The sequence below is a fragment of the Hippocampus comes genome, unplaced genomic scaffold, assembly GCF_001891065.2.
Source record: "Hippocampus comes isolate QL1 unplaced genomic scaffold, H_comes_QL1_v1.1 scaffold40, whole genome shotgun sequence".
Lineage (NCBI taxonomy): Eukaryota > Metazoa > Chordata > Actinopteri > Syngnathiformes > Syngnathidae > Hippocampus > Hippocampus comes.
In genome coordinates this window covers 952,132-969,812 of record NW_017842058.1, presented here as the reverse complement: position 1 = coordinate 969,812, position 17,681 = coordinate 952,132, and the positions used below count along the sequence as shown (strand labels likewise).

At 41.7% G+C, this 17,681-nt stretch overlaps 1 protein-coding gene across 1 annotated transcript in view; it reads right to left on the bottom strand.

Moving 5' to 3' along the window:
* Nucleotides 1-4,632: 4,632 nt before the first annotated feature.
* The window catches only part of kif5ab (kinesin family member 5A, b), a 73,795-nt gene continuing 60,746 nt past the window's right edge, over nt 4,633-17,681 (bottom strand). The window contains exons 20-28 of the mRNA XM_019861031.1: nt 17,008-17,105; nt 16,853-16,924; nt 15,950-16,054; nt 14,121-14,340; nt 12,588-12,804; nt 12,032-12,081; nt 8,490-8,517; nt 7,136-7,251; nt 4,633-5,399 (exon numbers count right to left, since the gene is read on the bottom strand). Of these exons, the coding sequence (XP_019716590.1) occupies nt 5,380-5,399; nt 7,136-7,251; nt 8,490-8,517; nt 12,032-12,081; nt 12,588-12,804; nt 14,121-14,340; nt 15,950-16,054; nt 16,853-16,924; nt 17,008-17,105 (926 nt within the window). The 3' untranslated portion in view covers nt 4,633-5,379. The remainder of the gene's footprint in view (nt 5,400-7,135; nt 7,252-8,489; nt 8,518-12,031; nt 12,082-12,587; nt 12,805-14,120; nt 14,341-15,949; nt 16,055-16,852; nt 16,925-17,007; nt 17,106-17,681) is intronic.

Below are 17,681 nucleotides of genomic sequence, written 5' to 3'. Positions count from 1 at the left end.
GGTTGTCTACCGCTGACGAAGCTTCTGTGAGAGAAGCGAAACGTCCTTTTTTGTTTTTTTTGTTTTTTTGTTTTTTGTTTTTTACCCACAGGTACAGATGACGACTGACAGAACCCTTTCTACGATGGAACTTTCCTGTACGACTGAGAGCCTCCACAAGCAAAAATATAAAACTGAAATGAATAAATAAGGAAATCATGAAAATAGACAAAATTATTATAAATTAAAACAGAATTAAAATGAGCTATATTGCCAAAAACAAATACAAAAATAAAATAGATCAAATTAATGTATACCAACAAAACAAGTACGATTAAAAAAAACTAAACTAGACAATTTAAAAAAATGATTAATCAAACTGAAAAAGAAACACACCAAATAAAAATGAGTACAAATTAAGTACGCATTGTACATAACTATTTTAAAAAATGCAAATTAAAAAAAAAGATGTAACATTAGGGACATAGTGTAATGGCTCACAAAGAGTCACATAATAATAATAATAATAATACTTCCGGTAATAATAATAATAATAATGATAATAATAATAATAATAATAATACCGTATTGGCCCGAATATAAGACGGTGTTTTTTGCATTGAAATAAGACTGAAAAAGTGGGGTCGTCTTATTTTCGGGGTCTAGACATTACACCCATTCACGATGCTAGATGGTGCCAGATATCAATGAAGCGAATGCTGAACTTGACTCCCCAGGCCAAAGTGAACCCTTGCCACGAAGAACAAAAATAAAAATAGCGGTAGCACGAAGAAGAAAAATAAAAAAATAGCGGTAAGAAGGAAAATAGAAGAAAATAATAGAAGAGATAACAGAAAATGGAGAAACGTAGTGACAATCTGGAGAAAAGTGGGTTGAAGATCGGCCAGGTTAACTGGCAGCTGAGGAGAAGTTATGATGTAATTTACATTTCAAAAACCAGAAGCCATTCATTTACGAATGTGATTGCACTTTAGATTTGAATGAGGCAAAATAACATGCTTTTTCTCTCAAATATATTGTTATAATAATTTGTTTCAGATGTACTGTAATTATTTTCTGTATAAAAATTAATTTGGTGTTCAAAAAGTCTTTTTTCAAACTTGAGTCTTGAAAAAGAGGGGGTCGTCTTATAATCAGGGCCGTCTTATATTCGGGCCAATACGGTAATAAAGTGCTTCACGGACTCCCTCACTCACCTTGATGAATGAGTCAAAAGCTAAAGACAGCTTTGCTCAGCATTCAGGAGCTCACCTCGGGTTTTTCCACATTGGCACACACCTTGCTTCCTAACTTATTTATCACTACAGCAAACAAGAGCGCGTCACGGGTGGCTGTCATCAATCAATGAATCAATCACACGTAATGTGACTCATCCAAGGGGTACTAAACTTGCATTTGAGGTCCAAAGTCAACAGATTGTTGGTTGAGATCATACAGCACATATGAATCGGTGTGTCTAACCTCAGTGACATTGTTAGCTTAATTAACCAATGCTATCAGCGATGAGCATAATAAGAAATAAAAGAAATATTTTTTTCAGAATATTTTTGAGCATTCTGCCAAACAGTGCGGCGAAGCCAATACAAACAAATGTCACACATTCAGCAGCGGCTTATGGATAAAAAGCATCAAAATAAATAAGGATCATGCGCTACTCTTAAAATGGAGATACTACAGTTATAAAAAATATTTGCTTTGCATATTTGTCTCCGTGCTTTTGCATCGTGGCATCATCTTTAAACCCTGACTGACACCAATCAACATTAGACCATTATACCTGATCCACTGAGACCCATAGTGGGCTGACTCCATTTGCTTCACTTATCAGAGGGAGTTGGCCCCATTGCTGCTCTGATGAACCAGGAAGTGCTGAGCACATCACTGGACTGCCCCCTAGTTCTCCAAATTGGAACTCAACTTTGATTGAGACAAGCATTCCTTTAAAACACAATTTTTTTTCCTGTTTCTGCACTTAAAAATGATAAAATTGGAGTTAGCCCACGCAAGTACTGTCTCAATTGATAATAATCTGCACATTTGAAGTCTCTCTACTGAAGAAGTTAGAGCTATCTAAAGTTGTTTACTGATTTAATTTTCGGAAGTGGTGATTTTGCATTCGTAATAAAAGAGGGCAGTACACCACCCCGTCCATCAGGTAGAGCTGTGGTGAAAAAAGTGCCATATCCATAGTGATGTGATTTGATTTTTTATTTTATTATTATTATTATTTTTTAAAGTGCCATTTTTTTAACTTCTTACTTTCTATTCCTGACAGGTCTTCCGGTCCTTTCGTTGATGTTATGTTATCACAAATACTGGATTCTGTCTAGCAACAAGTGACATCATGGGAAATACTCATTTTATCAATCCTCGCCACCGGGCATGTATGCTCACTTGTAAATACTGTATCTACTGTATTTTTGGATTATAAATCGGACCAGTCAAAAAAAGACATCATTTAGGAGGAAAAAAAAGAAAAGAACAAAATGTGGCGGAAACTATTTCGACAAGACCAAGAACAATAGAGCGCACACTCACACCCAAAATCCCCGTTCCCTTATCCCAGGTGCGTTTGGTAATCTACTGTAAGAACACTCTGCTTCACTCCGATCATTCGGAAACTCAGAGCATTGTTCCAATGTGCCGTGTGGTTATTCAGAGTGCCACAATAAAGAAGTGCCGGAACGCAGTGGGTCAGCCTGTAGCCAGTAGCACGAGCTGCTGCTTGATTTATCATTATCACGCTGCCTCTCTGAACACACATACAGTATTTTCATAGTGGTGTCAAGGCGTCAGAGTGAATTCCTGAACGCCCCCCGTGTCGACAGGAGCAAATGAGCTCCGCTTTGATGAAACGTTCCTTTTCTTCTTCTACTTTCTTTTGATGGGTTGCTGCATTACCGCCATCTCTTTCATATGCTAGAAGGAGGTTGGCCACAGACGTGACACGACAGATGCATACCTACTTTTTCTTTTCTACTTATTCATTTTCTTCTTTGACTCTTTTGGCGGATGGCAAATACTTGAAGTGCATTACCGCCAGTTGAAAGAAGGCATTGATAATGCACAGAAAGTCTACATGATTAGGGAACGGGGAATTTGGGTCCCAGCTCTAATTTTGGCACATACAAGTCGCAACTGAGTATAAAATCGCAGAACCAGCAACAACGTGAAAAAAGTGTGTCCCAAGCCCCCAACACACACACACACACACACACACACACACACACACACACACACACACACACACACACACACACACACACACACACACACACACGCACATACGCACACACACACACACACACACATATTTTATATATATTGTATACAGAAAGAGAGAGTGAGGGAGACGACGGCAAGCAAAGCATCAAGATTTAAAGTGCTTTTTTTTTCTAAAAGGATTGATCTCGAATGCTAGTATAAAGATAATGGGTTTGTTTCAATATTCTTCATAAGGTTACCGTATAAAGTCATGATCTCTTGGAAAAATAGAAAAATGCAATCCGTTTGTGGCAAAAGAAAAGGTCATTTGAGAACATTGTGATTGAAACATTTTGGCGGGGGTGAGTATTGTGAACCTGGCAGCATTACAAAATCCACATTTGGGAATAAGACTGATCCTATTTGATACATAATACATGTATATGTTCTTTGATCCTCCTGACAAGTCACGGATAAACACAAATGCACTCACACAGGCATACATACAGTATATTCACACTGCTAGGAGTACCCTCTAAAACATGCATTCACTCAAGGCTAAAAATAGACTTAACAGATGCATAATTCACTCCTGATAAGGTCCAGCAGTGCAAAGGAAACTATAATATTTTCATATATTTGTCTTATTTTATATACTGTACATTTAAAAATATGTTGTTTTTTTAATCTGTATTTTTATATTTCAGCACAAATTTAGCTTTTCGATGGGAGCCGGGGGGGTGGTGGGATTTGGGGCCATAGTTAGTACATCACACACCAGGTGATGGTTTTGTAGAAAACATGTGTGTAAAGTCAAAAAAATAAATCAAGACAGCAGTACCATATTTCCTCATGTAGTGGCCGTGATTGTGTGAGGCCTCCTTTGTCAAGTGAAATTAGGAGCGCAAATCCAAAGAAAAATGACTACAATGGAAACATAGCAAACGAGGAAGATTGGGCCAAAGTATGTTGCGGAGCTCCCCGGAACACAACAATGTGGAACAACCACATGTCTTCTGCATTGCTAAATGTGCTAAAGGCACTTTCTCCATCCAACAAAACAGCAATTAGACTAAGCAGCACTATCAGGATGCGTAAACATTAATGCATGGAGCAACCACACATAGGAGTGGTTGTCGTTAAAACGTCTTTGTTAGGAAAGCGCAAGGAATTTACAACACCCGGTAGAACTTCACACTTCAAATCAACTGTGAGACTGACTGGTTGGAAAATTGCTGATGTTTTGGTTATTTAAAAAAAATAAAAAATAAAATAAAACAAGATTGATAGTACACTTTTCAATGAGTTTGTGAGGAGCCACATATACATGGAGCCATGAATTCCGATTAGAATTTTCCCAAATGCCCAAACAGAATGAGAATGCTCCATATTAACAGCACAACTGAAAGAAAAAAAAAAACAAAACAGCAAATCTGAATGAAATTTAATTTGGATTCAGAGTGTTGGTATATTCCTTTTGCCATTCCGAGCGGAAGCAACTCATTCTGACGAGACGAGCTGCGCATGCTCTATCTTGACGTCAATGTGCAGGGATGTCCCCATACATGCACTTAAAAGTGTCAGCATCTTACTGGAACACATCTGAGATGGGACCACTTGTTTTAAACCACTTGTAGATTTTTTTTTTTTTTTTTAATCAAGCTTGCTTAAAAGAAGTTATTGAATTTACCACAACTACTGTGCGGAATAAACAAATTAACTCCATATTGATAAATCACGTGATGTTGACGTCGATCTCTTCGTGTCACACAGTGCAACACAGCTGATCTGATTTACGTAGCAAACCATGTAAGCGGCTCATAAGAATAGATCAAGTAAAATGTTAAGAGGCCCAGAAATCTTCGTTCGGAATGATTTCAATTAAAATGACGATAAAGTCGGCACGTAAAGCCTGCTTATTTGAGGGAGGCGCTGACTGCAACTGTTTGGGGCATGGCTTGTTATAGTAGGGGGGCACTATATGAGGAAATATGGTAATGATGAAAAAAAAGAAAGAATAACAATAATCGGCAATTATGACAGCGCCAGCTGGTGGTCACCTCCAGCACTGCATATTTCCATTGATTTTTGAGTCATGTATTTGACACGCAGTCCTTTGACATGACAAAATGGGAAGAGGAAGATGGAGGCTTGTTCCAGCAGGTGAGGACGAAGCTACAAAGGCGGCTGATCAGCTGCATACAGATGCAGAGAGAGAGAGAGTGAGAGAGAGAGAGAGAGAGAGAGAGAGAGAGAGAGAGAGAGAGAGAGAGGTTGGAACAAAAGAGCATCAGTGAGAGACATCAGAGTGAAGCAAAACACAGATGGCAGAGAAGAAGAGACGCGACCGAATGAGCTCACTTTGCCAGAGGGAACGTGTCAACTGTCGTGCATTTGCCGGGAAAATGGCAAGGTGTGCTTGGGATGCGCACAGAGCGCACCAGGGGAGGCCCCCATGCAGCCTCCACAGTGTCAAGTGCAGCAGAAAAAAAATTAGACTAACTCAAGTGAAGTTCGACCCCAAATTCAGGAAATGCCGCGATTCTATGTCAAGTATTTACTTGGTGCATGCACCTTTAAAACATTTAAACAGTCAAAGTCAATCAATGAAAAGAAATTCAAGGTTTTCTAATAAATCTGTTGGGAGTGTCGTTGAAATTCATATTCAGGTTTCGAGTGATAAATAAATAAAGGTGGGATCACATCATGAGTTTGTTCAAAGTCAAAATCTGATCCAGTCCTGGATATGAAGCAAAAATTGATCATTTTGTCCTTGATTTATAATGGAGTAATGAAGTCAATAGCATGCCAGTTAAAAAAAAATGTGGCTGTGAACAGGTTGAAAAAAAAAATGTCTAAAATGGTTGGCCAAATTCTTGATCTGAGTCTGTATGATAAAAGATATTTGTAATGTTTGCTTTGGTTATTCAGAAACTCAAGACTTTTATATCTGTTCACAAGTCATGTAAAGAAAAACATAGTTCAGATTTGGATATCGTGGATGAATTTAAAAATGTGGATCTTTAGCTATATGATCACCAAATGTATACATTTGCATTTGGATTGTCAAGAAACAACAACAATGAAATCCATCTCATTTGATTATACCAAAATTGCACACCACATTTAATGAAAAATTGGCTTGATTTTTTTTTTTTTAATGTCTACATATTGAAGCCAACATAGAATGTGTGTGTGTGTGTCTGTGTGTGTGTGTGTGTAAAACAGAACCAAATACCTGATTTGGATGTTAATCAAAAGCAATCACTGTTTCATGTTGCTATGAATGCTATGTTCATATTTGACCTAATTTTGGATCTGCATGACCATTTAAAGTTACTCGCTTTGTCCTCTGCTTGGATGTAAAATGATCGTCATTGTAAAGCATACATTTTCGAATTTGTCCTTAAAAAAGCGTGGATCTAGATCCTGAACCAAATTCCTGATTCTAATGATAATAAATACCAAGTTCGTTCATGTTATACCGATAATAAAAATCATTCTTAATCTAAATCAGTTTTTGAGTGTATTATGATCATAAATGTTTTCTTCACATGGCAGCCAAAGTTTGCATTTCGATATGGATTTCTGATCCAAATGCAGAAACCAACAGTGAAACAACTTCTCCATTTGTTACCAGGGAAGCAACACGCTCAATGTCACCTACATAAAACATAACCCCCCTCCGTTGGCAGGCCGGTAATAAGAAACAGTAGCTGTTATTTGTATGCTTTGTACGCATATCCTACAAATGACTGACTGTGATAATGCACTTCAGCACGGAGAACACAAAATACAACACACAAACAAAGCCTTGTTTCATGCACTCGAGAGAAAAGATGTGCTGTCGGGCGAAGCTCATTAACGATGAGTTAGGTCAGAGCCAAATAAATGGCAAAGACCTTATCGAGGAGAGCTGAAGATTTCTTACCTGCTCGCTTTTCTATTAGCTTGCTTCGGCCTCCGGCGTGCAAATTGCCCAGTTTGCTTCGATCCCGATTGTCACAGACGTCGCCGGTGGATGCGCTGTTGTCGTTCATACACATGCTGGCCCACGCAGAACAAACATAATCATCACCATCACCATCATCATTATCATCATCATTATCATCTGATGGGGCTGAGAGTGACCCAGTGAGGGAAGCAGATCAGTGACGGTAAGACACAAGCAATGCATGCTGACTAAATGGATGTGATCAATATATCTATCTATCTATCTATCTATCTATCTATCTATCTATCTATCTATCTATCTATCTATCTATCTATCTATCCGCTAATTAATTCGTTAATCAAGCTCCTTGTTTTAAAGTGGTTAGCTGTGTTAATCTAGTTTATAGCTATTTCTCAATATCAAGAAGGCAGAGTGTGATTTTGTGAACTCGGTGAGTACAATCTTGGTAAGACGTACATCCTAAAAACGCTAGCCTCTTTTTAATTGGAACGGTTGTGTACTTGTGATCTTGTTTACTTAGTTCATGACAAAATTCCATAATTGGTCAGTTATGTCACATGACTAGATTTGAATTAAAAAAAAAAATACAAACGCGAGTCCTGTCTTTTCCTGTTGAATTAGTCATTTTGGAAGCAGCATGAAATACATCTTGAGATATTTCCCCAGACAAGTCTATATAAGGCGCCAACCAATCATCCTTGGTTTAAAACAGTATACAGGAATAAAATCCGGGTATTCCACACATTCTTTCAATTGGAACAGGACTTGGGCCATGACTGATGACGTTCACAGGATCACAAGAATGTAAGAACGGACAAGAATGAGAAAAGGCTAATGCTTTGCTTTACATTAGCTTGTCCTGGTTACGTCAAGTTTCTCTTGTCCGTTCATGTTTTGCTTGTGTTAGCCTAGCTTAATTCATATTAACTTAGTGTAGCTTAGTGCAAGAGTGGCGATCCTGTGCTTTCCAAACAAGAGTGGCGATCCTGTGCTTTCCAACCACTCGCGCACCTACTCGAGCTTCAAACCCGTCCCACCACCACGTCACGGCTTGCAAGTCAAGCGTGCTGACGGCGAAGCTAAAAACCGTGCAGACTTGAAGGCCGAGAGAAGTGAGGTTTCACTCATGTACACTCGCACAGCGTGAGTTGCTACATTAGCTATCTTTGACGCTTATCTTGTCTTGATGATGTCGTACTTTTTGCCAATAGCACATACGCCAGAAGCGTTTGAACTAGACTAGATGAAGGAATCAGAAATGTCAGCAGACTGAGAATTTTCTCCGAGAGTTAACATCATATTATCTTTAAGTCCGGGTGCTCAGTCTTACCTGTTATCATTGATGTCTGTGGTGTTTCCTGTGGGCACAGAGACATGTGAGGGGATGATGCAGGCTCATGCACAGTGAGCAGCAGTGTCACATGCAACATACTTGAACGAGTGGATTACACAGAATACTGGTGGCTGCAACACATCTGTTTTAGGCCGTGAGGAGTTTAGAATGTAAAAGACTAAACATAAAATTCGTAAACGTGCGTTCGGTCCTAACCCCATCCACCAAGATGACCACAATCGCCCCGACAGGACGGTGTTCAGAAGAGACTACCTCCACTGTTTGGAAGTACCGATAGAAAGAGCAGAAAGAACTCAATTTAACTGAACATTAGTGACATCGCCTTGGGCATACTGTTCATGATAACAGCAATCTGGCTGAGGAGTATTGGACATCCCAGAGCAGTTTGTGAGCAGCAAATTACGCTATTACGCATGTGGATGGTTATTCGTGCGACAGTGACCGATTCCAAATTGACTAGCGTTTCCTCCTGGTAGTAGACCAGCACAAGCACAGGTTGGCTGACTTGCTACATCATCAGCCTGAAGAGTGGGAAAACCATTCCGCAGCAGCGTGACTCGCAAAAAAGAGGTATTTGACTTGTGTGGCTCTGCGCGATTCTTCTCCTCATGTTACACTAATGAAAACAACTCCGGTGGTTGACTTGTTATGACAGCTGGTTGAGGGAATGGAAGGCCAACTAACATCACTTTGTGAGCAATACGAGGTTCCAAGGCTTTTGTGGCTACGTATGTCTCTGTGTCATGCTAATCAAGGCTCTTTAAAATGAAAACCTGTCGGATAAGCTTGGACATGCCGTTGGTGCAATTGTCACTGACACAACCACCTTGACCGACGATTCTTGATTGAGGAGTGGAATGACATCCCATAACAGTGTGTGACCAGTATGATGTGCCAGGCTTTGGTGACTGTGAATGGTTCGTCTTCATGCTATTGAAATTCTTGAACTGAAAATGACAACTTGGCCATATTGTTGGCGCTGTGATGACTGATGAAAGAGTGGAAGCTCACTCCGCAGCAGTGTGTCAGCAGGCTTGTGACTATAAACGAATAAAGCATTGATGGACAACAAACAGTATATTTTATAAGTGCAGCATTTACTTTTCTGGACTGATTGAGGCAAAGGGATATTAGTTTTATATTGAGGCGGCAGTTAGCCCACAGCTAATATCGTGCTTTTGTTCCTATTACATGATGTTCCCCGACACTACAGTAAGATAACTTGGCACTTATTGCTTTTTTATCTGCGTTCTTTTTTTTTTTTTTAGATCATCCAAACTTTTAGAGGTCATTTGTCATTTTCCACTTTTGCACAAAAGTTTGCTGGCAATTTTCTTCTGAAATCGCAGCGGCCACTCAATCGAATCTGTGTCATATTGCTTCTTATTAACTAAACAGAGAAGCGCTCTCGAGGCATTGTGGCTTCAGTCTGTGGAGAACAATTCGGTCAATTCAATTAAGCGGGTGCTTGCAGGAAAGGTAGTAATTGAATTGCTGCCTCATCTTGGGCCCCTGAACTGCTCAGGTGGGGGAAATCATCACCATTTGGACTTCACATGGGCTCGAAAAGGAAATTTGCGCTTTATTAGGTGTAAGAGCACAGGCAGATTATATCCCAGTTAGCTTTGTTTTTCAAAGATGATAATGTTCAGTTTGGATAGATAAAACATTGACACCGGTGATTTAAGTATTTCAACCCTCTCATGTAGCTAAAAAGGTGACCGTAATATTATTGTCCGCAATGTTGTGGGGACAATAATAGACTGGCTGATTGTTATTCATTGTGTGGAGCCGTCGTAAATTTCCTGGCACTTTACACAAATGTAATGACATGGCTATTGTCTGGGAACCTCACGGGTGTCCAGATTGTGAGACCGTCTTGGCTTATGTCGTTTGTCGGGAAAATATATGGCAGATAAGATGAAGCTGTAACACCCACCAGGAATCTTCATTTCATGAAATGTACCAAAAGAGCACTTTGGAGGTACACCGCATTCCCAGCTTTTACTGCTCTTATTGAAATTCATGGCACACCAGTCCAAATATATGCATCAGAGGGAGTGGAAAAAACCAGGACACTGCACCACAGCTACTTTAGAAATGGCGTCCAAAAATGTGATATTTACAACGATGTTAATACTCAGTTTTTATGGATGCTGTCAGGGAGGTATTAATTTAAATTATAGTGGCACATCTATATCATTTCAAGTTTCAAAAAAATATTGCCCGCTTTGGGGCATTCAATTCGTAGGTTTGCTGTTGCGGCTGTACTATACGTTCAGAATGCACTGCCTTACACCGTGGGCTATTTCTAATAGGCTAGCTACAGGAAAGACGCAGCATGGCTCATTGGTAGAGTGGTCGTTTCCCAACCCAGTGATTGGTGGTTTGACCTTTCTGACCATGTCGAAGTGACCTTGAGCAAGATACCCCCCCCCCCCCCCCCGAGTTGCTCCTGATGCTGCATGTCACAGTGTGAAGCGCTTTGAGGTAGAAAAGCGCTTATACAAGTGATAGAGAAATCTATGGGCAAAATTATATCATGTTTAAAGTTTCATTTAATTTGGGCATGTCTCGACGTTTGGGTGCATATTCAGCGCCCCCAAATGCCTGTGCGCAATGGTGTCGGCCGTTTGGGCGGAGGGCTTTTTGAAGTCCACAGTAATCACGCTAAAGCAAGGGGGGGGGGGGCGAACAGATGCAAGAAGGCTAGACTCGGTCACAAAGTGGGAATAAACAATTTAGGAACGTAGCGTTGCAGAACATCAAAAGACGGTTTGGGAACGGCTGTCGCGCCCAGGCGGACATTTGTCATCTGCGAAGTCTACGACTTGCTTATTCGTTGTAGACCAGACTGGGAGGTGTCAGCGTATCTGTGGTTCAAAGCTTAAAACAAGGCAATCAGACCACTACCGAGGGGCCGGACTGGAGCGTGGTATGCAAATATCGGGGGCAGTGTTTTTCTTGTATTTTGCATATGTAAATAATAAAAGTCCGACAGTAGCACAAGGATCTCTAAGTGTGATCACGAAGCAACTGGCCATCGTTCACTCTTAGAGATCCGCTTCCGCCGATCAGAAAGACAATCTTCCCTGGGTGTCGAGTCATTTGTTTAACTTTGTCCGGGTAAAAAACTCTGACGAGTGACAGCCCATTTACCAAAATCCAGTTGCAGCTTTCCAGCTTTGCTTCAATTTTGACAGTTACCGAGTAACTGCCATCATTTCTTCCGAGTCTGACATGGACCTACACAGCCAGCCTTATCTGCCTCGCCCAGAGAGCTTTATCAAGCTCATATCATGGACGTCATCCACGGAATGTGTCTGGGTGACATGCATGCATGATGCGAAAGTATGGAGTCAACCACATTAGTCACAGCAACGAAGGCCAAAAAGGAAAAAAAAAACAAAAACGAGGCGACGTTGCTGGGAAGAAATTCCTAAGTGAGATCCCCTCCCTCCACTGACAGATAGGAGACGTCTTATTATCTCAATGGGCTCTGTGAGGTGGAAGCTCACCGTTTTCTGAATCGAGCATCTCGGCGGTGTTGGCTTGGCTCGGCGGAGGCCTGCAAAAAGCAAACGGAGGAGGGCTTAAGATAAGCAATTAAAAGATTTGATTCGTGCGTCAGCAGAACACCAAACAGCAGGGATGTAATGGTTGACCAAAAGTCACGCTTCACGTTTTGCACAGTCAGGTACGCTGCAACAGCTGATATCTTTGTGCAGCATCGATCGGAAATGAATGAATGCTATAGAGACAATGAACACGTTAGTTATTGCTCTGGCTCCATTTCAAGCGCCCGTGAGAGGCTGTTGAAAGGCTATCGGAAGTTGCTTTAATTAATGCTAGGCTCGTTATGTGTCAAACTGATATTCGTGTTCGTGGGATGCCGTTTCAAATGTGTTCACAAGTCTGACGAACTGCCAAAAGCGAATCATGACGTCCACTACCCAGAGGATGAGATGCGGCGTGTCTGTCTCGTGTGAGACAGCCACACTTCCTGTCCTTTTACTCAATTTTACTAAATATTCCACATGCGCCGTTACACAACAAACACAACGAGCGACTCACATATTCTGAGTGTTGTTTTGGTGGTCTAAGCGTCCGGCGGGTTGATTCTGGTTCGTTTCAGAGTCAGAGCGATTGCTTTCCAGTGCCGGGGCGGGAGCTTGTGGAGCTGGCGGGTTGCTGCAAGGAGCATCGTCACTCAATGAAATCGGGTGCTCGCTGAGGCCTCGGGTGAAGATGGCGTGCGTGGGAAAGGGGTGGCCAGGACGCACAGGCTTGGCTGTTCAAGATGGAAATTCATTAAAAAAATAAAAATAAAAAAATCAATCACCATCAATATAATAAACACAGCACCTCATTAGTGTGTCATCCACTTCGACAAATAAATGCCTTACCTCAAATACACAGAGACGTAGTCCCTTTGCTATAGCCCAAGCTACCTAAACTGCGGTGGTGGTCAACAAAATATGATTGCTTGATTTGAAATCGAAAAAGCACGTGTTCATGGGTGGCTGCGTTGTCAGACCGCCAGTGGTTTGTAGGAAATAAAATACGTGATGGATAACATCTTAAAATAAACAACAACACTCAAGTCCATCTTTGAAGAGTCGTGGAAAAAAAAGCAATTTTGAGTTTTGGCCGCCTTTCCCTTGAAAATCTTATTAAAAGTCAGAACACGAAGAGACAGAGTAACTAGGGTCACGCGTGCGCGCGCACACACACGCACACACACACACACACACACACACATCGCAGCAGGAACTCGTGAGAGCTTTCTCACGGTGCAATTCAGGAGCAATTATCAGCTGTGAGGGTGATGAAACACACAGACAGCAGGCGTCACATGTGAAAAGTTGATAATTACTTGTCCTCGTTTATGTTCTATTATAATCTATATAGCAATTAGATGAAGCTCTCTGCATCCCTTTAAAAAAATATTTTTATGTGTATATTTACACTACGAAGTGCCTCTTACTATAGCTTAACATCTTTAAGCTCCGTTGAGGCAGGACTACGCATTTTTCAGCAACCAATTAATTAGGCTTTATGTGCTCAGAGTTTTTGGTGCAATCAGTTTTGGGGAAAAAAATGATACTCGATCACCGATTTGATCAGAAAATGGAGCAATATATCTATTTAAAACACTTATATATTTACTCGGGCGGCCCGGTGGTCCAGTGGTTAGCACGTCGACCTCACAGTGTAGCGGGTTCAATTCCATCTCTGGCCTCCCTGTGTGGAGTTTGCATGTTCTCCCCGGGCCTGCGTGGGTTTTCTCCGGGTACTCCGGTTTCCTCCCACATTCCAAAAACATGCATGGCAGGCTGATTGAACACTCAAAATTGTCCCTAGGTGTGAGTGTCAGCCCGGTTGGTTGTTTGTCTCTATGTGCCCTGTGATTGGCTGGCAACCAGTTCAGGGTGTCCTCCGCCTACTGCCCGAAGACAGCTGGGATCGGCTCCAGCACCCCCCGCGACCCTTGTGAGGATAAGCGGATCGGAAAATGGGTGGATGGTATCTTTACTCTCCATTCGACCCCAGCCATAGTGAAAATCCAAGAAAGTTCCCGTCCTAAAGCGTAAAGTGGCGCCGTACCTATATGTGCGGCATGTGGCCGGCGGAAGGGATTCCTGGCCCTCATCATGACGTCCTTGATGCGCTCCACCTCCTGCTGGTAGCATTGCCGGTCCTTCATTGCTCCATCTTTGGCCTCCTTCAGGGCACCCTCCAATGCCTTGACTCGCTCGGCAGTGGACCGAAGACGCTTCTCCAGCTTCGGGAGCTCACAACGGAGGTCCGCATTGTCACGTACTAACTGCAAAACACAAGGGAAAAAATACTCTGAATTAAGTATCATATTTTCCACACTATAAGGCGCACCTAAAGCATTCAATTTTCTCAAAAGTCGATGGTGTGCCTTATAATCCGGTGGACCTTATATACAGATCAATATTCTGAATTCTTGGACGTAGTATTTCATATGTTCTGTAAAGTGTGTTGTTTCTGCTGCAGCGGTTGTGAAAGCTCTATACAGTATATATAAAGCTGTATTCTATTGTATTGTATTGTATTCCCTTTCGTGTAGCTCCATCTAGTGGCTGCATAACACAACCTCAGCCACTATTGCAGCTTCTATTTTATGCGCCTTCAAATGCGATGTGCACTATATATGAAAACAGTTTTAAAATAGGCCATTCATTGAAGATGCGCCTTATAGTCCGAAGCGCCTTACTTTACCCACCCCACTACCCTTACGATATTTTTCTTTATAAATTACATTATTGTGGAGTAGACTGTTATTATTCTTATTAGAAACATTTTTGTTTGTGTTTTGGGAAGGCCTGGAGTAAATGGGGGATTTGTACAAGTCATTGCACTTATGGTATATGACCGACAGTATAAATTTGGGAAATCCTCTTTGGAGCCACGGTGGAGTGCATGTGTGCCGTGTTGTGAGTTTGTATCGTGTGAAAGAGGTTTGCAGCTTTGGTGTAACTGCAGTGCACAGACCTCTAACGCTTAGTCGTGGAGTCTGTTGATTTATGACCACTGAGTTTGCGCTCAACTCCTCCAGCATCAGCAAGGAGGCAAGCCACAGTATGATTAGATCACTGCAGCAGTCATTACGAACAACAATGGCCTCAAGTCCACTACATTTGTTTACTTCAGCCATACTGGAAGTTGTACAATTTGGAATGTCACCGAGCCATAACCGGTACACGAAAACGTGCTTTTTCATTGCCCGTTTTTTTTTTCATAGACACATATTAGAAAATGAGAAGCAGTCTCAAAAATGGAGGTTAAGGTCATTTGTTGTTTCGTTGTTGTTACATTAAACCGTGAACATACTAAGTGTCCTGACAGTGACATTATGTCCTTCATGAAGGTTTATGGAAGGGAGTAGCCTGAGGGTGAAACGGATTCGTCCCCTTATTTCCACAGAGAAGAAATTGTCTCCAGCCATGTTTGTGTGTGCCTGCATGATGATGATGAATTCATTTGCGGTCACTAAAATCCAAGCAACTAATTTCTGCTGTGCCGCTCGGTTTCCCCGAAGGCACCTTGCTACTGCTGTTTTTTTTAAATTTTATTTTAGTTTTTAATGAATTTATTTATTTAATTTCCCAAGGAGATGCTTGTGTGGAGTCGCTGCGCATGGGTGATTAATGATCCTGAGAGATGCTTTCACCCGGAGGAGAACGACAGCATCGCACACTGCACACCGCGCTAACTTTTCATTAATTTGCTTTGCTAGTTCTTTTTTTTTTTTTTTTTTGCTTGCCTTCCAAAGAAGTAATTTCTGGCTTGGTTGCAATACAAACGGTACACAAATGTTTCATTTTGAACAGATGTCAGCGAATGACTTTGTTAGTCTGCCTTCTTTTGCTGTTAGGTGTTGCTCGGTGTGCGTCGGTTGAGCTTACCTGCTTGTGGACCTTCGTCAGCTGGTCAAGGTTATTCTCCAGAAAGGAAATCTTTTGCTTCTGGGTGATGTACCCGCTGCTGCCATCACGCTCCATCTCTGCACTCTGGCAGTGAAAACAGCAACATGAGGCTTCATATTCAGTGTACAGGGCTGCGCCAAAAGGAGGTGGGCATCCAATTTCGAATGGTTTCATTTGAATGCAGTGACCAGTAAACATTTATTGCAATCGGTTACTCCATAAGTTTTAATCGGGAGCGTCAAGCCAGGGTTAGGGGTTCAAAATTGGGTTTCAAACCCAGGTTAGGGGTTGTAGTTTGTGTTTTGATTCATGGTTTCAAGACGGATTTAAAGTTTTAAACAAGGGATACGGATTCAAAATTGGGTTTCATGGCCAGTCACAGGGTTTGAAGTCCAAACGTAGGTTTTTCTTTGTGTGTTTAGCATGATCGAGACTCTAAAAGCCCCTCCCGGATGACCAAGCTTCTCACCGTATCTTTAAGGGAGAGCCCGGACACCCTGCGGAGAAAACTCATTTCGGCCGCTTGTATCCGGGATCTCGTTCTTTCGGTCACGACCCATAGCCCTTTTTCCCATCCTGCCATTCTTCCCACGTTCCTTTTAGCCTTATTTCTGTCCTTCTTACCTTTTACTCCATCCTCGTTAACTCCATTCCTTTTTTGTATCCATCCTGTATTCCTAATTTTCACCTTTCCTCCCTCCCTCCCTCATATCATCTTTTCATCCTCTCTACCGGAAAACAGGAAAGGAAACGCCCAAAGGAAAGTATCTGGCATGTAAATGATTAACTCCACAAGCAACTTGGAACAGGAAATCGAAGTTACTGTGACAAAGGAAAGCTTCTGAGCCATACAATTAACAACATTTGAATTGTGTGGCTTACCTTTCTAACGCGATTGGTGAGGTCTTGGACAAAAAACTTGCGCAGATTGTGGAGGGTGCGCAGCTCGCGGGCCTGCAACAGAAGCAGGGGTGAAGCGCAATTGGCAGCATATGGTCAGTCCGCGGACACCGGAAGTGATCCGAGTAGCGACCTACCACCGTCTCTTCCAGGCCCTTGAGGTCCTGCTTGGACTGCTCATGTCTCTCGTGGAGAAATCTAAAGGTTGCCAGGAAAAAGGAGAATTCACAGTCAACTTCCATTCGACTTAGAGTGTGAGCTTGACTGGGCCTTTTTTTTTTTTTTTTTTTTAAAGAAATGAACAAATCTGACAGGTGATGCAATGTGATGCAAAGGTCAGCGCGAAGCCTATTTGGCAGCTGTGAAACGGATGGGGAAAATCCCAGACTTCACAGAGATGCAATATTAATATAGATGATCGATTGCATCAGTGTGTCTGGAACACCAGCCGGTTCATTAGGTACACAAGACATGTCCAACACAAAGGCTGTGTCAAACTTAATGTCCATACAAGCGCTGGATCATAATGAACAGCTGTTTTTACTAGACTGGATGCATGGATGGATGGACGGATGGATAATAGCTGGATGATACAGTTGATTATTGGACAAACAGATGGACGGAGTGACAGATGAACGAACGATAGAAGGGTGACTGATAGATTATAGCATAGAGATAGATAGATGGATCATCTCGTGGCAACTATGTGGCATAAGATTACACAATGAAAGCGTTTTTCCGTCAAATTAAGATTTTCTTACAGTCTCACAACATGCAGTTTTCTGCAAATGATGACAGCCGTTAAATGGGG